The 25,744-nt window shown below is 45.5% G+C and overlaps 1 protein-coding gene across 1 annotated transcript in view; it reads left to right on the top strand.

The window, feature by feature from the left end:
* Positions 1 to 25,744, top strand: part of ACAD9 (acyl-CoA dehydrogenase family member 9) — a 386,804-nt gene that overhangs the window by 324,658 nt on the left and 36,402 nt on the right. The window contains exon 15 of the mRNA XM_069206630.1: positions 12,058 to 12,135. Within this exon, the coding sequence (XP_069062731.1) occupies positions 12,058 to 12,135 (78 nt within the window). The remainder of the gene's footprint in view (positions 1 to 12,057; positions 12,136 to 25,744) is intronic.

Consider the following 25,744-nt stretch of genomic DNA (forward strand, 5'->3'; position numbering starts at 1 on the left):
GTTGGTGGCCCCTGGAGCGGGTAAGACAGTGGACATGTTACATAACACTTATATTCTTGAGGGATTTCCCAGTCTGGTTACCTTTGATTAGGGCATCCATAGCCACACAAGTACGAAAGATATAAGGACAGGCATCTTGGTTTAACTACATGTAACCCTGTATCCAGTGAAGGACTATGAGCAGATGTAGAGCTGTGTATACAGTGATGTAAATAAAGCTTTATGAGAGTGTAGGGAATAAAAATGCCAAATCAGTAAATTTAGTAACGGGAGCAACCCATTCTCTTAATCAAATGCATATGTATATGCCATGCTTTTGATGCTACAAATGTGTTCGTGAGAGACAGTGAATGAAGAATAGATTTAGCCTTCTGTCTGACACTGTAGTGAGTGGGGTTTTCAATATACAAATCAGAAAGTCATTAATTTCTTCAACATAGAATTGAGTTACCGCTCTTAAATCAGAGGTCTCCCTCCCTTCCCTGTACATAACATTTGCTCAAAGTGCACATCTCACATACTTTTGGAATAACCCTGATTTCAACTAGTGGCTGCAACCCTGATCGTCCCTAAAGCCCAGCCCTTTTACAGTAGTCACCACATTGGTTTGTACGTATCCCTCTCAAATGACCCACACTTACACCAGATACAAATTTGATGAAGCTGGGATGTGCCAGTTTTGAAGTCTTCTATCCCAGTAAGAGGAAAAAATGTGGAGAGGAATTAGTGACTGGACTGTGAAACATTAATTGTAGATCTCTCTCACAACATAAAATTCAGCACGTTAAAAACAGGCCTCCTTCTCTATATGTGTGACCTGCCAATTTATGAAACCAGTTTCTGGTATTTCTGGACTATCTGATAGTCTTCTAGCTGCAGATTTGTTTGAATTTCCCCAGGCATCAGACTGGATCTGAAAGATTTTCTTGAGCAGTACCCTGTGCGCCTGTAGGTGGTGTTGATCGGCTCCCCGAGGCGGCAGCTGCCATTGAAGTGGCATCCGCATCACCTATGTAGGCACCACCTCAGCACGCTGACATCCGTTATTTTCTTTCCGTGACAGTGCAGATTCAGAGAGAGCTTCCCTCCTTCACTGTTTGACAGGCTATTTTCGATGTTTTTTCAACTCCTTTTTTGAGGTTTTTCTTCCTGGTGTGTCGACATTGCCATCAAGGAAGACAGGATTTTAACTGTTTGCTGCCTTTCACTGCACCATGTCGGTTAGAGACCCACACCTCATGTGTCTGTGGTGCCTGGATTGCGACCATGAGTCCAAGTCATGCTCTGACTCCTGGGCCATGGCACCGAAGGCTTTGAGGGAGTGGTCCCTTTTATCTGTTAGCGGATGGGCAGACAACATGACCTTCCCTGGCACCATTCCCAACACCAATGCCCTCATTCCCAGTGGCACCAGCCCCATTTGGATCCCCGAATCTGGCACAAAGCTGTAGCAGAGTCGTTCGATGCTGATTCAGGCGTCAAGGGGACCTGTGTGTTCTAGTGTTGCGTAGGCTCTCATTATTCTAATGAGACTACTGGATTTTGAGTGGCAGAATCACCCGCGGCGGGGGAGACCAAGTCTGACCCACTGCGGGTGACGCCTGTCGCGCCAATCCGTGTTTTGCTTCGGCCAACTAGCAGTGCCTCATCTCCAACCAAGGGCAGGGATGACTGGGCAGCCGAGCACATGACATAATTAGTTTCTCAGGGAAGCTGTGGTCACTCAGGTCTCATCTGTTTCTCTCTGTTACATTTAGTCTCATGTATACAATGACAAACAGAGGCAGTATATGTTTCAATAATTATTTTAATAAAACAACTGCATCTTTAATAGCAAAGCATGAGCTGCAATAACCAGGACGACACAGCATGACAGTATTAAAATTGTGACGAGGAGAGTGAAGCATAGAAATAACACTATCATATTGTCACTATGATTGACAGACTAACTCCTACCTATCTATGAGAACACAGCATGTTAAGCTCTAATTCTGCCCTTCAAGTTCCCTTGGGAAGACATCATCCCCTATACCTAAGCAAAGGCCTGCGGTCTGCTTTAACATCTGTAGCGAAGCATTCGGCAATCGGCATACAGTCGTGGTTCTCAGGCTGGAATCTCTCTCTAACATGTAAGGGACAAGGAAGTGTTTTTATAACACAGCTGATGTTCTGAGAAAATGTCCCTACGTAAGGATATGTGTTTTCTAAGAATGTTGGAAACTAAAATTCTACCACGTTCACCGGCAATGTACCGTGCTGTAGCCTTGGAAGAAGCACAGAGTGAGCAAGAATGTCTTGTTTGAGAACAGAGTGCTGGCCTAGGCAAAAACAGTTAAATGAACAGAAAATAAAACAAGACCATAAAAGTGGCTATTGTAACAATAAAATAAAGCCGAATAAAATATATCTAGGTTAGGTTGCACAGCAGCTTGGCCTAGTGTGTTAAAATAATGTGCATGGAGCTATAGCTAAGATGGCTACACAACACTAGGTTGCTGTCTCAGCCCTATTCTGAAGGGCCACATCTTGGGGAAGACTCAAAGGGGTCTCTGGGCCCTTTAGTATACCAGCCTAAATGTCAGGACGTGGACTGAATTGAGGAACTGAGCGATGCCAGTGGTCTGGACACATCCTCCAGATTCCAGCATTCTTTCTCCCCCTATGGACGAGGGAGCAACATTCGCTTTGGCGGTGAATAGAGTGGCTGAAGTTCTGGACCTCAAGTTGCCCTCGGTAGCAGTCAAGACGAACATCTTGATGGAAGTGCTACTGCTGGGAACTTTATCTTCCGTACCACTGCTCCTTTTCAGTGAAGCACTAACTGATGTCCTACTGGGAACTTGGTACAAACCCAGCACGGAGGATTCTGTGAACAAGACAATTGCCACCTGCCATTGTCCCACCCGCTTTCCTCACCCAACACCCCAACCCCAGAAAGCGTGGTGGCCCAGGCTTCCACTTCCCATGGCATATTCCCTGCTGCACCCCCGAATTGGTAATCCCACATGGTGGATAGCTTCAGAAAGAAAATGTTTTCTTCCACCAGCCTTGCATTGCTGTCAGTGAACTCCGCATGCTTACTGGGCCACTAATCCCACACGCTGTGGCATATGGTTGCGTAGCTGCTCCCATAGGTTCTGGAGGAGGCCTGAGCCATTCCCTCCTAAGCGATCAAGGATGGAGGGATGCAGCCAAGTTCACCATTTGCTGTTGTTTAGACACAATCGACTGTTCGGCAGAGCGGTTTCCACAACGGTGGTGCTCTGACGCCACGCTAGGGGGGGTGGGTGTCACATGAGAGGCCCAATGAAAAAGCAAATATTGAAGGGAAAGTGTAAGGGCCAAAATTAAAGCAGGAGCCGAGAGGCCAGCCAGCCCTCTTACCTGCAAGTACTGTGGCTGTTCTAGGGAACTTCGGGAGCTCCGTCATATGATCCTGCTTCTCTCAGGAAATGGAGAGGCCAGGAAGTGGCATGAGAGCTGAGTGTTCTGTTAATGATGCATTGTTGAGCTCCATCGTGCTAATCTTCTGCTCAGGGAAAATAAAAGGGCAAGCTGCTTTTACAGTGACTTTTTCACAGCCAGCAGCCTCGCAGAGTTACTCCCGAAATGGGCTTCCTTTAACCAGGATGAAGGAAATCTGTAGAGGTGGAGGGGCTGGGCTCGGAGCCAGTCACAGCTATGATTGCACTGACGGATAGCTGGCTAATCCGAGGCCACTACTCATTCCACCCATAGTTCATACTTCCTTATTGGCTGTGACAAGCTGTGGTGAACAGATCTGTGTAAGTTTACCATATTTAACTGTCAACTTGTCCTTCGGACAAAATGAAAATTAAAACTTATTGCCCCTGCAAGAAATTCAGATGTCACTGGCGTCAGGCTATACAACTTCCCCACCCTTGTGGGCAGCGGCCACGTTTTTGGGCTTCTTAGCTTACCCTGTCAACCCCAGTCAACCACTCCAGCCTTACCCCAGCCACCCTTACGTACACACTTCCCAGCCTATGCAAGGGCACAGTAAATCCCAACCCCCTGGATCGGGTAGCCAGTGGCCTGATACAAGCAACACCCTCGGCAGCTGCTGCCCCCTAAGCCCTCCTAATCTTGCCCTTCAGGATCATGGGTTCGCAGTCGGTGGCATTCTCTGCGATCATCCCCACCACTGGCAGTCAGTAACATTGGACAGGTGGGTCTTACAGATCATTCAGAAGGGCTACTCCCTCTCCTTCCAATCTGCCTTCCCTCCATACCACCACCATACTACCAGCTGACCGAGGATCATCTGTTCTTGCTCCGTGAAGAAGTCAAGGCGCTCTTGGCCAAGGGAGAGGGTTCTAGGGCCAGATGCTGGTTGTGGTTGCTATTCCCGCTACTTTCTGGTCCCCAAAAAGGACATGGGAATTCACGTTATCCTAGACTTCTGAACCCTTAACTTTTTCCTCAGAAAGGAGAAATGCAAGATGCTGACTTTGGCTAAGGTCTTGGCTGCCCTGGTTCCTGAAGACTGGATAGTAGCATTGAACTGGCAGGACACCTATTTTCACGACCCCCTCTTGCCCACCTGTCTGCCGTTTGCGGTAGGCCACAAGCACTTTCAATTCACCCTGCTCCCCTTTTGGCCTTACCAGCACCCCTCAGCTGTTCACCAAGGTTATGGCGGTGGCTGCAGCACATCTGCCTAGATCAGGGGTGTCCTTCTTCCCCTATCTCAACGACTGACTGCTGAAGGCGGGCTCACACCAGGCTGTCGTCTCCCACCTCCAGTTTATGGCGGACCTCCTGCATTTGCTGGAGTTCACTTTAGACGTGCAGAAGTCACACCTAACTCCATATCAGAAGTTCCCTTTAATAGGAACAGTCCTGGACACAGTGCAGTTTTGGGCTTATCCTCCCGAGCATCAAGTCTGGGATAATCAGGCTATAATACTGATGTTTCAGCTTCTATCCTGGGTTTCGGTGAGATTGACTGTCAGGCTACTGGGCCCCATGGCTTCTTGCATCCTGCTAGTGACGCATGCCAGATAGCATACATGGGCTGTGCACTGGGACCTGAAGTTCCAGTGGGCGCAGCATCAGGGATAGCTCTCTGACATGGTCCAGATTTTGGAGGGAACTGCAAGAGACCTGCAGTGCTGGCTAACACACCACGATTGGGTCAGAGGCAGATCCCTCTCTCTTCCCCATCCAGATCTCACAATAGTGACAGATACATCACTCCTGGAATGGGGCAGCCATGGGAGAGGTGGAGATCAGAAGACTCTGGTCTCCAGCAGAATCTGGACTCCACATCAACTTACTGGAGCTCCGTGTAGTCCAACTGGCATTGAAAGCCTTCATATCCTCCATCAAGGGAATGCTGGTGCATGTATTTACAAACAACTCCCACCACGTGGTACTGCAACAAACATGGCGGAGTGGAGTCGTGGCCCCTCTGTCAGGAGGCTCTGTGCCTCTGAACATGGCTAGAACAGCAGGGCATATCTCTGGTGGTTCAACATCTGTCAGGTTCCTTGAACCACAAAATGGACAAACTCAGCCATAGAGGCCTAGCTGATCACAAATAGTATCTCCATCTGGAGGTGGCGCAATGTCTCTGTCAGCAGTGGGTAGAGCCTTGGTTAGATCTGTTCGCCTCAGCTGAGAATGCGCAATGTCAGCAGTTTTGTATGTTGGAGTTTTTGAGGCAGCTCCTGCTCTAAGGCACTTTTCACCACGAGTGGAGCTCAAGCCTCCTGTAAGCCTTTCTGCCCATACCATTCCTGCTTAGATTTCTGAAGATCATGAACGACCGGGCCCAAGTCATCCTGTTGGCTCTGGACTGGGCACGGAGAGTCTGGTATCACATGAGCTTCAATCCTCCGATGAGGCTACCCCTTCAACAGGATCTTCTGTTGCAGCAGCAGGGAAGGGTCCTCCACCTGAACCTGTCAACTCCGCACCTTTTTGCATGGAGATTGAGTGGTGTGAGTTCACAGCTTTTGGCCTTCCTTCCGTAATTTGCTATCTTATTTTGGCAGCCAGGCGTCTCTCTACCATGACAGTTTACACCTGCTAGTGGAAGAAATTTGTAATATACGGTAGAGAAAATTCCATTGACCCGCTCTCTGCTTTCCTTTCTGATGTTTTTCTTTTCATTCTTACTTTTGCTTAGCAGGACTCAGCTTTGGGCACTCTGAAAGGTTACCTTTCTGCTTTGTATGCCTTCTTGCTGCTATGTGACCAAGCCTCCTTATTTAAGTTCCCTATTGTAAATAGATTTCTTGTACATATGTTTTCCCCTTCTCCTTTTATTATATCTCAGTGGGACCTTAACTTGGTCCTCACATTCCTGATGTGTACTCTTTGAGCCTCTTCGCAATTGTCCCCTCAGGCTGTTCACAACTAAAACAGCATTTCTTGTGGCAATAATACCATCTGACCTTAGGGAGAGTGAGCTGCAGTCTTTATCATCCAAGCCTCCCTACTTGTCTGTTTTCCATACAAACTGGTGCTTCGCAGTAGGGCATTTTCCACCTGAAAGTGGTGACACCATTTCAAGGGGGACAGTCTGTTTCCTTGCCCGCTTTTCACACGCTGCCTCATCCCTCTAAAGAAGAGGGGCAGCTCCACCGTCTGGATCCAAAAAGAACATTGTCGTTCTACCTTGATCACATAGAAAAGTTCTAGGTGGATGACCAACACTTTGTAGGGTATGTTGGTGCAAAGAAAGGTTAGATGGAGCAGAAATGGACCATTTCTCGATGGCTCGTTCTTTGCATCAAAATTTGCTATGCATTGGCCAAGAAGTCTCTAACAGATATGGCATCATGGAAGGTAAGTAACTTGTTTGTCAATGCCATATCATATCTAATGTGCTTATACTTGTGTTATCTGCACTGACAGGGAGGGGTCTCCATCTTTCTCAGCAAGAAGCTCTAGCATAGTGGAAAGGTAATGGTGTAAGCAACTCAGGACAGCCTGTTGGTATTTGATAGTAGATGTTATTGTACAAGGAGATAACCTGCCAGCCCAGTTGATCAAATGACCACTCTTTGATCCCTCTCCACTGCTACACTACTCCAACCAGCTCCTACTTTGGCAACATTTTCCCTCCCACCACCACTATCTCCACTTACTACTAATAATGTGTTCTATGCCCTCCATAGGCATGAATTATTCAAAGAACTTAATGTAACATTCTACCCCATTCCACTATGAGCATTTCCAGTGCGGGGGTCAGGAATCCAACGTCCCACAGGTTTTGCAGCTGCTCGTTACTCAAGAAGGTTGTGTTTCTCTCAAGCAGGTCAGAAGCCCTGAAAATTTATCTGAACTCCTCATTTGGAGGCATCCATGTCTCCTAGCCACCAAGAATGTCTCATACATTCCTTCTCATTTTAAAGGACCGCAGCACTGCTCAGTCAGACCATCGTAAATGAGCCATGCTGTCTTGTCCAATGTACAGGTCGATCTGTTCATCAAAACGTAAATCACTGTTGTCAGGGTATTGCTTTTCGAACTACCAAGCAAGATGCTCTAGATCCCCTGTTCTCTTATGTCTCTCAGGTACCTCCCAAAATCTGTGGCCATGTTCTGCATGGTATACTTTGCCTGAACTTGCTTTTGAGGCATCTGGCATACGTTTGCTCTGATTCACTCCCAGCAGGAAGACAGTGTGGACATTCAATGATAGTATCCTAGATTTGTATAGTGAAATTGCACAGGCAACTCCATAGACTGGGGCATATCACTTTTTGCAGTGATAAATGGTGATGTCTGGGAGGCTCTAAATGTCCCACTGCCAACCCAGGTTTGCGGAGGTGCTCCCTAATGTTGAGAGGTCACATTGCAACATACGTACAGAGAGCCAGCCTTGTGTAACCTTGGGGAACGCAGCGCTTGTTGACCGATACCCTGTGTTGAAACCATGAAGAGGTTAACCAGTACTTTCTTCACAAGGAATCCCTACCTTAAAGGACCTGACTCACTGGGTGATTATTTAAGTCATCTTAGCCAAGTGTTTCTTGAGAAACGATTAATAAAGTTTCCCTACAGCAAAGTCACCGTAAAGTATACTAAATGGTCCATCATTAAGGCTAGGAAAGACATATAGGACCTGAATGTTAAATGGCACAACGAGATTAGCAAATACAGGAGCATGAACCAACAGTTTCCATGCTTGGAAATTATGCAGCCACCATGGGGAGTTAGACATATAGGTGCTGATTATGATTTTGGTGGTAATTAAAGCCTACCGCCGCGGTGACGGCCTCCAGCATACCACTGCGGCGGCGACCATCCATCTGCCAGATTATGAGCACTGTCTGACTTCCGCCACAATAAGGGTGGAAATCCGGCAGTGTTCTTACTGGCTGACGGTTTGACCTGGCGCTGCTACCACCAGCACCGCCCCACCAGTAGAATTCCGCCAGCCATATTTTGAGCTGAAATATGGCCTGGCGGTGTTCTGCTGGCGGGGCGCTGCTGATGGTGGCAGCGCCCCTTCCCGTTCCCTGCTGGAAGACCTCCTCGCCCAAGGTAAGTCAGGCTTCCGACAGGGGTGGGGGGTGTTGTGTGTGAGTGCGTGTGTGACTGCGTCCGAGTGCGTTGTGTTGTAGTCCTGGTTGTATATGTGTGGGTGAAAGTGTGTAAGAATGGTGAAGTGAGTGCGTGTCTGCATGTCGGTGTGCCTGTGTGTAAGAATATGTGTATGTCTGAACGAATGTGTGTATACCAGTGGATGAGTAAATGCATGTGTGGTTGTGGGGGGTGGGGGCAGGTGTGTGGTGGGTGCGTGTGTGTGCGTTTAGTGGGGGTGGGAGGTGAATGTGTGTATCGGGGCTGGAGGTGTTTGAATTCCTTCTCTGTCACCGGTAGGGCCTCCTGCCATGTTTTTCGTGGAGTTGCTAATGCCACAGAAACCATTGCAGGCTCATAATGCTGCCGGCTGTACTCTGTGAGCCGCAGGGTCGGAGATTGATATCTCTGCCATACAGCTCATATTGCCATTGCAGTATGAGTGCAGAAGTGGCGGGTTGGCTGCAGCCAACTTGCCACACTCATAATGTGGCGGTATATACCGCCAGCCTGTTGGCAGTACTACCGCCACATTAACCCTGGTGGTCAAAAGACCGCCAGGGTTAAAATGAGGGCCATAGTTTTGTAAATATGCAACATTGAACTCATATTGCAGGACAAATGGATAGTGTACGTTTTTGTTTTGAAGGAAACAATGTTGTAAGCTGTTAAGTAAAGGTGATAGATATAGCAGAAATCCAATTTTAGATTGACCCACAGGACTATGCATCTCTCACCTCATGCTTTTCGCTGCTTGGCATATGAAGCAATGTCCAAGGGGACTCAGCGCACTTTGTTTCATTCATTTCTGTATTTCATACATGAATTACAAAAATTGAGCAGACCCTTTTTGCACTTCAAGACACAGTCATTCACTTTACTACATAGCAAATGAATTATTGGGGATGCAACATATTTTCCACTAATGGATCCTATTAGGAATGTTACTGTCCAGAAGTCACACTCAGCTGCCGGACCACTGGTAGGATTCAGCATGCCCGGCATCTCCACTGCTCCTTCTGCCAGCCTCAGCTAAAATGCAAACAAAGCGCCAGGTAGCTTTTGCAGTGCCAAACGGTCTGGTGTATAACTGAAAATTCATGCCAGACCTATTGGCTTTACGTGAAGTGGTGAAGCTATCATTACACCTATGTTCGGTGAACACAGACTGAGATATGTCTCATCCCACTTTAAACCATTGGCTTGTTTCAGTCCCTTCAGCGATTGTCTTGAGACATTGTCTATCACATTCGGACATCCCAGAGGAGTAGTTTAGTCTCACTGTTAGCTGTTTCGATGTATCCTTCCTCCACTATGTTTCCATGGGATTAAAACGCATGCGATTTTACATCATAAAAATCATCTTAATGACCATTCTTTCTCATTAAAGCAGGTAGTGCACAATTATTTCACACTTACAGCAATCATTTTCTGTGTTTTTTACTCACAGACTCTGTACATATGCTTTTGTCAGCGCTTGAGTTTGATTCTGGCCTTAAGGAGACTGCCAAGTGCATATAACTTTTCAGAAAAGTACAGCCTGAGCTTAAGATGGCCAACATCACACTAGATGAGCAATAGAAGCCAAAGTCTTGAGAGACTTTGGGCCAGATATCCTTCCTGCCGTTTTGCAAGTTCCATAGGATATAATGGAAGTTGTAATATGGCTAACAGGATATCCCTCATGTTTGTGTGTATCCCATTCTCCAAGGTCATAATCAGGCCTTTTGAGCATGAATCAAAAGGTCAGGACATCTCATCTCCAGCATAGTTCCTCTCCTGCTTTCTCATACGCGTTTTGCCCTGCTGCCAGGATTCTGCTGCTGTTTACAATGCCCAGCGGCAAATTGAAAAGGAGCCACAGCTGCTCTTCAGTATGCCTGGTGGCTCCTTCTGATCCAGTTGCCGTTCCTCTACTTACAAGCAGCGGCAACGCTAATTATGTATAGTTGAATATGACTTCTCCAATGCTTGTTATTTTTATAGATGATCAACAATTGCACACACCTGTAAACCACCCTTTGTAGTTCTGCTTCTTTCCACTGGATGGTCTTGCTCCCCTCTAATGTCCATGCCTTGCTTTCAGCAGTTTGATCAATACCGAAGGGAATGGTAATTCCCTTGTTTTGCATTACGGAGGCCCAGTGCTTAATTTCTAAATAAGAATGTGCTGGTGCTCAGAGCTCTCTTCTGAAACACGCAGCTGCTGCAATTAAATGTGCGAGCTCTGAATACTGAGGCAGCGTAATCCTAAAGCCTTCTTGGGCCTCTTTAATCCATTTAAAGCCACTTACTGCCCTTTAAGATCACTCTTGCAGCCTTCTGCTCCCTCCCTTTGTGACGCTTTTTCGCTTTTCTCTTCCTCCGTCTTTCCCAAATGTGTCTTTTGCTCGCGGCAAATGCTTGATGCAGTAGAATAAGCGCCGGCCCTCAAAAATAAGTGCCGGTGCTCAGTACCGAAAACAAGTACAAATTAAGCACTGCGGAGGCCTCCCAGGATCCTGGAGCTGTTTGGTTCTCTTCCTGGTCTGCACTGGTGGGTGCTCACATGGTCGGCATCTTTGATTGAGGTTGTTGCATTGTTACAGAGAATGGACTGGAGAGGTTCAGAGACTATTTTGGCAACTTTTACTTTGCAACCACCAGATGCCAAGATATACATGTAACAAAGCAGACAGTGGTGTTTGCATACTCTGTTCATAAATGCGGGATATCTGCCGCCAGCACCCTAAAGCTCCAGCAACTAAATAACATAAGTCAGAAAAATAACTACCTTGCTGGGTGGGATTAGTCACTTACATTTCTCACAGGGGAAGTTTTCATGATCCCACAATGAGGCTGGGCTATCAGGACTATCAGGAGGTCTTTCGAGGGAGGTGCCATCATTATACAATGTTCACTTCAGAGGAGATTAAATATTCAAATACATTTTTAATTGTCTACCTTTGTGTATGAGTTTTCCATATCTGGATAAGTACCATGACGAGGAAAGGGGCATAGTGGGAATCATGTGAGTGAGTGAATCTGGGTGGTGAATACTGCTTTCTCTACACTCATGATTGAGGTGCCAGGTGAGGGAGTGATTGCCATTGTGAGTTACAGAGTTTTCTTTTAGGTTGACTTCAGGGCGAGGGAATGATTTGCACAATACTACATACTGTAATTTTCAGAATACTATCTGTTGGGTAAGCAGAGCCATTTAGCTGTGGTTTTTGGACAGTAATATTGCATCTTTTGTGTGGCTAGTGCTTTTGTAGTGGTTATTGCATCCTTCTGCCATTTAGGGGAGACAAGTGCATGCAAGGATGATTAATCTTTGTCCCATGCTGCCTGTTGTGCTTAACGAAAAATTGATGGTGATGATAATTGTAGTTTACTGCTTGTAAGGTAGGAGGAAAAATTGTTCTGAATTCTCTTTGCATAATGCATTTTATGTTAATATTTTCAGGAGTGTTGTATTAATTAAACTTTGTTCTGTTTTACTTTTCCCATTGACAGGAGAGTGCCAAGATGCTGGAACAGAATATTTATCATTTCGGGACTGCTGTTGAAAGTGTGCTATATAGGTTTGGCAAGGTACTGCGAAAACATTTTTGTCTGTATGTGTATATGTTCTTGGTAGAACTGACATTCAGATACAGACTTAACAGCAGATATCTCATCTTAGAATATTCCTCAGGCGTCAGATTGGATCCAGTAAATCTTGAGCATACCTCTGCATGCTGGTAGGTGGCATCAATGTGCTCTACGGTGTCTGCATCGTAAGTGATGTGTGGTGCCGAAATAGGTACCACCCTAGAGTGCTGCCATCAGTTTCTTTATTTCTGCGCCAACAGCATGGAACCATAGAGGTACCTTGTTCATTTTTTGACACCTTTTTAAACATTTCTTTTGTTGCTTTTTTTGTTTGTTTTTGCTTTGCTCCAAGTGTGCTAGGGACGTGTCATCCAACAAGTTGTATGCTTTTTGGGGAAATGTCACTGACAGATGTCTGTTTCTGATCCCCACTTGGTCTGTCTGTGGCTCCAGGAATCAGACCAAAACTCCAGGGACTGTCGGTCGATGCACTGGATGGCGATCTAGGAGCAGACCATGAAGCCCCTAGAGTGGCAGCACAAGAGGCCACAGCGTTGTTCCTTAGGAGGAACAAAGGCCTGGTCACAAAGTCTGTCTCTCGATAAGTCACCCTCAAGGTTGGATAAGTCAAAGAAGCCCAAGAAGAAAAAGACTTAGCTTACCTTGCCTTCTCCCCATTGATCTTTTGCTGCTAGGCTTCGATCCTGTACTCCTCCCACAGAGCCGGAGGCCGGGTCCACTCTACACCTCCCCAACTCACTGGAGCAACCCCTGCCCAATTTTAGGAGTTTTATGTGGCAATGCACTCCGTTTTCGGGGCCCGGCTCCCTTTACACCCCTTTTGGCCCATGGAACCAAGAGGTGTTCCAGCAGTGGTACCGGCAGTGAGCTTGCGCCTGAAATCAGCTGGGTACTTTGGATCCGCCTCTACCTCTAAGGCACTTTAGAATACCCTACACACATCCAAACTCTTGCTGCTTATGGCAGAATCAAACACCATCTGACCCAATGGCAAGCAATAAAATCAAACAAATGGGTGCTTTAAATTGCCTTTCCTTGTTGGGAAAACCCCTCTGCCTTTGCCATCATACCCAGACCGGCTGATGGAGTTCCATCGCTTCTTTATCCATCACAGAGTGCAGGTTGTGTTTGATAAAGGAGCCATCAAGATGGTGCCAGCACCAGAAGTCGGATGTGGTTGCTAGTCCCACTACTTTTTGTTTAAAAAAAAAAAAGACAGACTCCTCCTCTCCACACTAGATATATGTCACCTCAGTGCCTTGCTGAAGAAAGAGACATTTGGGAGAATCCCCTTGACTCAAGGTTTGTCTGCTGTGGACCCTTGATACTAGATTGTAGCTTTGAACTTGCAGGACACATTTCCAGTTTACTGCGGACCCCTTGGGCTCACCAGTGCCCCTGGTTGTTCATTAAAGTAATGTGGTGGTTGGACCTCTGCTTTTGTGGTCATGGGTCCCTGTCTTCCCCTACCTCAACAACTGGCTTCTGAAGGCTTGTTAACCTGAGGCAGTTGTCACCCACAACCAGACTACAGCAAACTCCTCAATTCTCTGAGGTTCACAATCAACATGCTGAAATCACACCTGACTCCTTCCAAGGCGCTTCCTTTCATCAGTGGTATTGTGAACACAGTGCAGTTATGTGCCTTCCCTCTGTAGTGGAATGTCCAGGACATTCAGGCTACAATCCGTGTTTCAACTTGTGTCCTTGATTTTGGTTACACTGGGTCTGAGGCTGTTGGGTCTGATGGCCCCCTACACCCTGATGGTGAAAAACTCTCGATGGCATGTCCTAGCTCTGCAGTGGGACCTCTGAAGGCCTAGTGGGCTCAACATCAGGGAAATCTCTCCAAACTGGAAAAGATCTGCAGTTGTGGCTATTGAACCGCAATAGGACCAGCAACTGGTCCCTTTACCTTCCTCACCAGAAGCTGAGAGGGGTGACCCTTGCATCACTTCTGGGTTGAAACGGCCATCTGTGAGAGCTTAAGACCAGCAACTGGTCCCTTTACCTTCCTCACCAGAAGCTGAGAGGGGTGACCCTTGCATCACTTCTGGGTTGAAACGGCCATCTGTGAGAGCTTAAGATCAGAGGACTATGATCTTCGGCGGAGTCCGAGTTCCACATCAATCTTCTGGAGCTGAGGGCAGTTCTCTTGGTGTTGAAAGTCTTCCTCCCATCTGTCAAAGGAAGCCAGGTTCAGGCGTTCACAGGCAATACTACTGCCTTGTGGTATTGCAATAAACAGGGGGAAGTGGGTTATGGACTCTGTGTGCCAAGAGACCCTGAGCCTTTGGACCCGGCTGGAGCGACTAGACATGTTCTTGGTTGTGCAGCACCTGGCGAGATCTCTGAACTCCAGGGCGAACAGACTCAGAGTTGATGCCTTGCGTACCACGAATGATGTCTATACCCAGAGGTGGCCCAAAGTATCTTGCGAGAATGGGGTAAACCTTGGTTAGATCTAATCGCCACCACCTAGAATGGACAGTGTCAGCTCTTCTGTGCGTTTGAGTTTCCAAAGTGGCCCTCACCCTGAGAAGCGTTCTGCTTAGACTGGAACTAGGGACCCCTGTACACATTTCTACTGATACCACCCCCTTCCTGAGTTCTCAAGAAGATCAGTACCGAGTGGGCTCAAGTCATCCTAGTGGCTCCAGACTGGTAAAGGAGAGACTGGTATCCTGAACTCCTGAGCATGAGCATCTGTCCCCAGATCATTCTGCCTTTTTGGGAGCACCTCCTGCAGCTGCAGCAGGGCAGCGTTCTACACCCAAATCTACACACACTCCACCTTAATGCATGGAGTTTGAGCTGTGGCAATGGAATGCCTTTGATCTGCATCCCGCGATCTGTGATGTCGTCTTGGCATTCAGACTACCCTCAACAAAGAATATATACGCTTGCCATTCAACCAAATTTGTAGCTTGGTGCTCTTATCTTCATGTTAACCTGCTTTTAGCCATCTTGTTGGATGTTATACTGTTTGTGCTGTCTTTAGCCCAGCCCTGGACACTGTTAAAGATTAGTTTTCTGCCAACTTTTTAGCTGTTGTCAAATCAGCCCTGTTTAAATCACCAGTTGTGACACATATTCTTAAGGGCTTGCAAAATTTGTTCCCTCATTCCCTTTTCATTGTGCCCTATTGGGACCTTAATTCCTCACATGCTCACCGTTAGAGCCCCTGGATAGTTATCTACTCAGACTCCTAACTCTCAAAACTGCCTTCTTGGTGGACATTGGAACGCCCTAGAGGATCATTGAGCTTCAGGTTCTTTGAATTAGCCCTCCATACACAAGCCTTTACCCAGACAAACTGGTCTTTGCACACAGGTCTCTTTTTCTGCCAAAGGTAGTCACTCCTTCTGTAGTCAGCCAGAGCCTCAGGCTTCCCACATTTTTCACCCCACCTCCTCCTTTTACGGAGGAGGAGGTACTCCATCTCCTGGAATGAAAGAGAGCTCTTTCTACATCGATCACCCCAAAGAACATCAGTGGACAATCCGCTCTTCATTGAGTTAATTGGAGTGAATAAAAGCAAGGGGATTCAGAGGCTGACCAGCTCTTGATGGATTGCACTCTGCATCCAGATCTGCTGCACATTTGCTAAAAATCAGCCTCCTGAGGTCTTGCAGGCCCATTACACCGGGGTGAAGGTCATTACTACTGTGTTAGCTTGCGAGGTGCCTGCATGGGGCGCCTCTCTATATGTTCACTGCTTTGAGAATCAGATCCTCCAGGACTTCCTGGTTTGAGCCATTCACAGACTCACCCCCTGAGAGGTATTTTTGTTGGGTATCAATTCTAAGGTGAGTATTCTACAGTTAGGTGTCTGTAGCAGAAGAACAAGATGCTTACTTTGGTAACACTTTTTATGGTTATGACTATCTTATTTGTAGATTCCTCACCGTCCCTCCCGTTCAACCCATTTTGTGAATGGGCTTTTCATCCTATCATTCTGTTAGATTCTGCAGATTGGTCAAACACTCAGTTCAACATGGTTCTGCATTTTTGGAGCAGAATTAGTCACAAAAGAAACTGATGTCAGCATGCTAGGATGGTGCCTGTACAGGCACTGAGTACATCACCTCTGATGCAGACAGCGCAGACACTGACCTGTTCAATGACACCATCAGCTCTTAATTTTCCAGAAATTGTCTGACAACTGTGAAATTCTAAGGTGAGCAATCTGTGATTAAATAGAGTCTTGTTAGGAAATGGGGAGCATTATATGGTGTAGTTGTGCGACCTCGGTGTTAGTACACTTACCAACCCCTTTTGTCAAACCTTTAGCTCAACGCTGGGTAGCTGTGGCTCTGAGCAGCAGGGCTTACATAGAGGAACAAGTGTAAAGCTTTTAAACAGCACCAAAAACAAATTGTAGAAGAAACTGACAAGACACCAAAAAAATCCAACACCAATTTAAAACAATGGACTGTATTTTCATAACTTTTTAGACTCAAAATGTAAAATATCGACCAGAGGTTTCTTTAAATATGCAATTTACAGGGTATAATAAATCAGGTTCCATTTCAGGGGATTCTCATTAAAACCATAAGCACCAAATAGTCTTGCCCACTTGCGGGGACCCCGGAGCACTTCTTTAAAAAAAGATCTATATTTGCAGATGTAATATTCATGTTTCTAGTGCTGTGTGTGTGTGTGTATGTATGTGTATATATCTTTACTGCATGGCAATAGTGGGCGTCCCAATGCATTAAAGTGGAGTATGCCATATAGTCAGTTCCTGCGGGCTCGCAGGGTATGCTCAGAAGATGAGGGATTTGAAGCTAAAATTGTGAATATGACTGAAATATTTGTAAATAGAGGATATCCACCAAAAATCCTAATTGATGCACAGAACAGAGTAAGGAAGAAAGCCAGGGAAGACCTACTTTTTAAAAAGTCCCCTGATAAGGTCCCTGTCAACACTAACAGATCCCCTCCGCAGTTATTTTTAAAGTTTAATCAACAACATGTAGCTCTCAAAAATATTATCAAACGCAATTGGCATGTTTTGCAACGGGATCCACATATTAAGAACCAAATTGGTCAATATCCACAAATTACCTATAGTAAAGCACAATCATTAGGAGATTATTTAACTAAGAGTTTCTTTTCTGTGAAAGATACTATGTCATGGCTTACGAAAAGAAGTTTAGGTTTTAAAAAATGTGGCCATTGCAAAGCTAGCAATTATGCTTTTAATACCCTGCATTGCATGTTACGTTTGAAGGCAAAAAGAGTTAGATTTCTGACAGAATAACCTGTGAGAAGGATCACGTAGTATATGTCATTCAATGTGGTTGCCAGAAAAAACATATAGGCATTACTATTGACAAACTTAGTCAGATTTCTACAACATTTAAGAGCAATTAAAAATCACGATTGATCTTATCCATTGGCCAAACACTTTTGGGAGATACATGCAGGGGAATGATTTTTATACTGTGGCTGCCAGCACCTATTTTGATATTCTAATGGTTAGCCATTTGGTTTAGTGAAATGGAGATCCACTGTTGATTTTTTAATCTTTGACAAAATTGTTTGTTATATTACCGCTATTGAATAGTGTGCTTTATTATTGCGACTTATACAGAGAAACTAAGCACATGCACTTTAATATGATAGATGGATCACCTATTATAATTTTTGAATATATGGAGTTCAAGGGCTGAACAGCGCTTACTGTCAACAATGTTGTATTGCTATATATGGTTTGATTTAATTATATTTGAACGTTTATGATCATATTTATATAAACTCTATAAGTGATATTAGTGTCTTAGTACTAGCGATAAATGTCACCGTTCTCATTTTACGTGGCTCCATAATCAATTTTACCCACCATTTGTATGGTTCACCTATGTTAATATATACGTCTTAAGATGGCCGCCACAGTATTTGCACTAGTGTGTCACTGCAATGAATGAAGGACTTAGATAGCGTTTATTGTTGGGAAAAAAAGATGTCCGCCAATGTCCAGTAGAAGGCGCTAGCCGAAACGCGTAGACATTTTTTGGGGAGACAGCGTTTTGCTGTTCAGCACAAATTAAGCGGATTCACTGCAATGGTTGAGATTTGTGTTTTTTCACCGCCTTTGGATTCGCTTTTTTGACTTGGTGCAGCCGTTTGAGTATTTTCTCATCTTTTTTGGAATATATATAAATATATATATATGTGTGTGTGTGTTCTATGGCATGTTGGCATGTGTAGCTGTAGATACACATGCTGTGCATATATCGCCATCTAGTGTTAGGCTTGGAGTGTTACAAGTTATTTTTCTTCAAAGAAGTGTTTTTTCGAGTCACAAAATTGAGTGCCCCCTCCTCTGCGCATGGACATCGACTCCTTTGTTAGATTGTTTTCTTTCCGTTGTTGGGTTCGGACGTTCGGTTTGGTACGTCTGTGAACTTTCCATCCTTTCTCTTACCATCGGTATAGTTTCGAACCAGCTTTGCTACTGCACTCGATCTGATCGTACCGTCTGGATTGGTTAAACGCCCTTTCGGGCGCCCGTGCCCTTCTCGGGCCTCTTCGGGCCTACTGCGTCATAGGCTCTAGATCGGACTCAATTTCAATTCTGTCATCGCTGCCACGCCAAGTTTCCATACACAGATCTGCACTTGGTGTGTAATCTCTGCCTTTCTCCAGACCATCGGGAAGAAAGCTGTGAGGCGTGTCGGTCTTTTCGATCGAAGAAAACATTACGTGATCGAAGAGCAACAAGATTGGAGATGGCTTCGAAATTCACAGAGCCCACCACCGACATCCTTGGCGAAGAACAGGCACAAACGGCAGTCTCCATTCCAGATTCGGACTCTGAGTGAGATTCAGAAGAGGACAGCCAGGCAATATCTGCGATGCAGTACGTGAGTACACCGGCCCCAACCCTAGCCAGGCCTTGGGTGCCCCACTGCTTCTTAGCCATAGTTCCACCCACCCGAAAACAAACAATCGCCGACCGACCCTCGGTTTTGGTGCCGAAAAAGACCAAGACAGTCCACCAACAGGCTACCACACCTGTTTCGGTGCCAGGGTCGAGCCTAAAGATACAGGCTTCCACCTCCAAGCCGAGTCGGCGCCCTGCTACATCGGAGCCGAAACACCCTTGCTCCGCTTCGGAGCCGAACAATCAGAGTCCACCCTCAGAGTCGAAAACATTTTCCTATATAGAGGAAACTGGATTTTTTACTCGAATGAAGTATGCTGCCAGGAAGCTTGCAAAGCATTCTTTTAAAGGCACAAAACATGCTTTCGAAGAACAAGGGGATGAATCTGACATTCAACCCATCCTGGAGGTTATGGACAATAAACAAAGGAGAATTCAAATCCAGGACGAGACGGGAAAATTTATGGCTTCTCCTCCTCTGCTTACCAAAAGAAAGTTAGCATTCCAGGAAACTATGAATACTGTCCCGTCCCCGACAAATTTACAAACAAAAGCAAAAGCCAAAAGGAAGAGCTTTCTCCACCATATTCGCCTCAACTTTCCTTTTCTCCACAACCTCTTACTCCACCATCTTCACCCACCAACTCTCATACTTGCTCACAGGACGAAGATAGAGGTTATGCTAGTTATACCATAGATCAGAGGGATATGTATGACTCAGATCCTGATTTGTATCCCGCAAGACCATCTCCACCTGAGGATACTACTGCGTACAATCAGCATATCTCCAGGGCAGCCGCATATCATGGGATACAAATGCATGCTGAACCATTAGAGGAGGATTTCCTTTTCAACACCCTATCCTCAACTCGCAAGCAGTACCAGTGTTTACCAATGCTCCCTGGTATGCTCAAACATGCAGATGATATTTTTAAAGAGCCTGTTAAAGCTAGAGTTTGAACACCCAAAATTGATTAAAAGAAAATATAAGCTTGCACCGACAGACCCAATTTATTTTTCTCACCAGTTACCACCAGAGTTCTTTGTAGTTGGTGCAGCCAGGAAGTGTGCGAACAGCCAGTCCTCTGGGGTTACTCCTCCCCTTGACAAAGAGAGCCACAAATTTGATGCAGCAGATAAAAGGGTAGCAACACAAGCAGCCAATCAATGGCGTATTGCTAATTCCCAAGCCCTTTTAGCTAAGTAAGACAGGGCACATTGGGATGAGATGCAAGAATTCTTGCAATATCTCCCCAAAGAACATAAAAAGAGTGCATCAAATATTTAAGGAAGGGCAAGCTATCGCAAACAATCAGATTAGGTCTGCTTTAGATGCAGGTGATACTGCAGCTAAAGGAATAAACACCAGCATTACCATCAGGCGACATGCTTGGTTAAGGTCCTCAGGTTTTAAACCTGAAATACAGCAGGCGGTCCTTAATATGACGTTGAATAAACAGTAGCTTTTTGGACCAGAGTGGACACAACCATTGATAAACTCAAAAAGGACTCAAACTGCAAAGGCCATGGGAGCCCTTTATATTACACCATTTCGGGACTCCTTTCGTAAGCCTCAGTTTAGAGGAGGATTTAAATCACAAAATCTACAGAGGCTTCCACGTCCCACTCAAAAAAGGGAGAACAGTATTACACTAGGGTGTCATTCAGGGGTTCTTACAGAGGACAAAAGTTCAAGTCCAAAGGTAAATTCCCTGCCTTAAAGGGTGCTTCTACCTCCTCAAAACAATGACTTCCCATCCACTCCACAGCACATACATCTCCTGTGGGAGGAAGACTGCAACATTTCTATTCTCAATGGCAACAAATTACAACAGATCAATGGGTACCGTCAATTATCTGTCATGGTTATTGCCTAGAACTCATCTGTACTCCACCAAACATTCCACCCAGTTTTCAGAGGCTCTCTCTCGAACACACTGTTCTGCTGAAACAAGAGGTACAATCTCTACTTCTAAAAGAGGCAATAGAAATAGTTTCAATCAGTCAGCAAGAGACTGGAGTATATGCTCTATACTTCCTCATGCCAAAAAAGGATGGTACTCTCAGACCTATTCTCGATCTCGGCCTCTAAATCTCTATATGTCCTGTCAGAGCATTTTCACATGGTCAACCTACAGGATGTCATTCCCTTGTTACAAAATAAGATTACCTGACAGCATTAGACCTAAAGGACGCTTACTTCCACATTCCTATACACCCAGCTCACCACAAGCTCCTAAGGTTTGTAATACCAGGCAAGCACTATCAATTCAAAGTACTACCCTTTCGGGTAACAGCAGCACCAAGAGTATTCACAAAATGTCTAGCTGTAGTCGCAGCATACCTCAGAAGACAGGACATACATGTCTTCCCTTATCTAGACGACTGGTTTATAAAAGCCAGCACCATTCTAAATTGTCAACAGCACACACGATACAATACAAACCCTTCAGTCAACTACCAGAAATCTCACCTTCCGCCAGCCCAAATTCAGCCTTATGTAGGAGCAATTCTGAACACTAAGTCAGCCTTAGCCTACCTAAATCCATAACGAATACAAGTGTTTCACACACTCATTTCCCAATTGCAGGTCAATCAACCTTACACAGCAAGGTTTGTCATGAGGCTTTTAGGAATGATGGCATCATGCACAGCAGTAGTGACAAATACACTTCTAAACATGAGACCACTGCAACAGTGTCTCTCGCAACAGTGGTCTCAGGCACAGGGTCAACTACAGGATTTAGTGTTGTTGGATCGTCAAACTTACAATTCTCAGCAATGGTGTAATCACACCAACTTATCAAAAGGGCGGCCGTTTCAGGACCCTGTGCCACAGACCACAATCACAACAGATGCATCCATGACAGGTTGGGGAGCCCATCTCAACAATATTACAATACAAGGGGAATAGGACTCAATCCAGAAAACTTAGCACATAAACCACTTGGAATTGCTGGCAGTGTTTTTAGCCATCAAAGCATTCCAACCACAGAACATACACAAAACAGTCTTAATAAGGACAGACAACATGACAACAATGTATTATCTGCAAAAACCAGGGGGGTGGGGCACTCATCCCAATTGTCCCTTCCAGCACAAACAATTTGGAAATAGGCAATTCACATTCACCTGCTAGCAGAATACATCTGAGGGATACACAACCAGCTAGCGGACCTCTTAAGCAGGACGCAGCAACATATACATGAATGGGAGATTCACCCAAGTAATTCAATATTACTTTCAGATATGGGGAACACCAAACATAAAACCTTTTTGCAACAAGAGAAAATGCAAAATGCCAAAACTTAGCATCCAGATACCCACACCCTCAATCCAAGGGCAATGCTCTATGGATCAATTGGTCAGGGATATTTGCCTACGGTTTTCCCCCTCTCCCGTTAGTTCCGTTTATGGTGAACAAGATGCATCACACTTCCCTCACTGTGATACTCATAGCTCCTATGTGGGCACGTCAACACTGGTATACTACACTATTGGATCTGTCAGTAGTATCACATCACAAGCTCCCCAACAGACCAGACCTATTGGCTCAAAACAAGGGTCAGATCAGGCATCCCAATCCCAGTATGCTGAATCTGGGAATTTGGCTCCTGAGGTCATAGAATTTGGATACCTACAGCTTCCAACAGCATGAATGGACATTTTAAAACAAAGCACATAAACCTCCAACCAGGCAGTGCTACACAAATAAACAAACGTTTTGTATATTACAGCCAACCTAAAAACATTAATCCACTTAAGGCATTAGTACAGGATATTGTATGTTATTTGCATCATTTACAGAAAGCTAATCTTGCATATTCATCTATTAAAATTCATTTAACAGCAATATCAGCCTACCTCCAAAACAGACAATATACCTCTCTGTTTAGAATTCCTGTCATAAAAGCTTTTATGGAAGGGCTTAAAAGAGTTATTCCACCTACAGCACCACCAGCTCTTGCCTGGAACCTTAACATCGTGCTCACAAGACTTATGGGACCACCATTTGAACCCATGCATTCTTGCGCTCTTCAATTTCTCTCATGGAAGATTGCTTTCCTGGTAGCAATTACTTCTTTAAGGAGAGTCAGTGAAATTCAAGCATTCACTTTAGAAGAACCCTTCTTCCAAGTACACTAATTGTTCTTAGGACAAATCCAAACTTTTTACCCAAAGTGGTTTCACCATTTCACGTCAATCAGTCAGTGATATTGCCAGTCTTCTTTCCACAGCCAGATTCAGTTGCTGAAAGAGCTCTCCACTCTCTTGATCTCAAAAGAGCTCTAATGTATTATGTAGACAGAACAAAATACTTTAGAAAATCTGAACAACTTTTTGTCGCTTTCCAACAACCTCATAAAGGTCATCCTATTTCCAAGCAAGGATTAGCTAGATGGGTATTAAAGAGTATTCAAACTTGCTATCTTAAAGCTAAAAGGCAACTATTAGTAACTACTAAAGCACATTCCACTAAAAAGAAAGGTGCTTCAATGGCATTCTTAGGAAATATACCAATGGCAGACATATGTAAAGCCATACCATTTCCATATATAAAAAGATATATGTTCAATGGCATGTGTAGCTGCTGATACACATGCTGTGCATACGTCTGCCATCTAGTGTCGGGCTCGGAGTGTTACAAGTTGTTTTTCTTCGAAGAGGTGTTTTCGAAGTCACGGGATCGAGTGGCTCCTGCTCTTTGGCTCCATTACGCATGGGCATCGACTCCATGTTAGATTGTTTTCTTTCCGCCATCGGGTTCGGACGTGTTTACTTTCGCTCTGATAGTTCGAGTCGGAAAAGCTTGAAAACTCTTTATTTCTCATCGGTGTTGTTTCGATCACGTTCCACCTTCTGTCAACACTTCGGTACCATGGGATCAAACATCTTTACTCGCCTTTTGGGGCGCCTCCACCCAACTCGGGCCTCGTCGGGCCCACCGTGTGGAAGCCTCATGGACCGGACTCCATTCCGATTCGGTCCTCGGTGCCATGCTAAATTTCCTTACACGGACCAACATCTCGTCTGTAATCTCTGCCTTTCCCCCGACCATTGCGAAGAAAATTGTGAGGCATGCAGATCCTTCCGATCCAAGAAAATGCTCCGAGACAGAAGAGCACAGAGACTCGAGATGGCATCTAAAAGCACTGAACGTCTCGACTTCAAAAAGGAGGCGATCATGCAGACCGCTGTCTCCGTTCGGGGATCCGACTCCGAGCAGGAATACAAGGAGGACAGACCGGTCACGGCAGGACAGCACGTGAGTACGCCTGCCCCTGTCCCATCCAAGCAGAAACATCAGGCCTTGGGGACGCCACTGCCTGAAGGCCATGGCTCGACCCAAAAAAAGATCTTCGGTGACCAACCCACAACTTTGGCACTAAAAAAGGCCACTCCTCCAAAGCCATCGGACTCGGGCAGAGGCTTTGTCTCCGAGCTGAGCAAACATTGCTCTTTCGAGTCCAAATCTCGAAAATCGTTTTCGGAGCCAAGGCAATCCTCAACCCCTACTTTTTTGATACCGAAAAAAACAGCGTCGGAGCCGAAAAAGCCTATTTATACTGAGGAGCATGGACTTTCACAAGTACTTAAAGAAAGCCACAAAGCTACTGAGGAGGACTCACAAATAGAGGCAATGGATGAAAGGCAAGCCAGGATTCACATCCATAAAGAGACTGGCAAAATTTTAACCGCACCTCCTCCAAAACCAAAGAGGAAATTAGCCTTTCAAGAGGAATTGGACACTACACAGCCTCCAGCTAAAGTGCCTAAAGTGCCAAGAACAAAGGAGAAACCTCCACCTCCTCAATTTTCTCCTCCTCACTCTCCTCCTCACTCTCCACACTTAAATATTTCTCCGCCTACAGTCCGAAACCTGTGCAGTCACCATCACACCCCTTTGATTCACAGCAGGACAATGTCCATGGGATCTTTATGATCCAGACCCCATTCCAGACAATAACCCAGATTGCTATCCCTCTAAGCCTTCACCACCAGAGGATAGTACAGGCTACACTCAAGTCATAGCTCTACGCATGCAACATATGTCACTTCCTATGCTCCCCGGCATGCTGAAACATGCTGATCAGATATTCAAGGAGCCAGTAAAAGCAAGGATAATTACTCCTAGAGTGTAGAAAAAATATAAGCCACCTCCTTCCAATTCTGTCTATAATACCCAAGAGTTACCTCCAGACTCGGTAGTTGTAAGCGCTGCCAGGAAGAGAGCAAGTTTGCAGTCGTAAGGTGATGCACCCCCACCAGACAAAGAGAGTAGGAAGTTTGATGCTGCAGGGAAAAAGTTGGCATCTCAGGCAGCCAACCAGTGGAGAATAGCCAACTCTCAGGCATTGTTGGCTAGATATGACAGGGCCCACTGGGATGAGATGAAAGACATAATCCAATATCTCCCCAAGGAACAGCAAAAAGGGCACAACATAGTAGAGGAACGGCAAGCCATCAGTAATAATCAGATAAGGTCAGCCGTAGACTCTGCGGATACAGCAGCCAGAACCATCAACACTGCTGTAACCATAAGGAGACATGCATGGCTTAGGTCTTCAGGATTCAAGCCTGAAATCCAACAGGCAGTGCTCAATATGCGTTCAACCAAAATCAACTTTTCGGCCCAGAGGTTGACACTGCAATTGAAAAGATGAAAAAGGTTTCAGACACCGCAAAAGCCATGGG

The sequence above is a fragment of the Pleurodeles waltl genome, chromosome 9, assembly GCF_031143425.1.
Source record: "Pleurodeles waltl isolate 20211129_DDA chromosome 9, aPleWal1.hap1.20221129, whole genome shotgun sequence".
Classification (NCBI taxonomy): Eukaryota; Metazoa; Chordata; class Amphibia; order Caudata; family Salamandridae; genus Pleurodeles; species Pleurodeles waltl.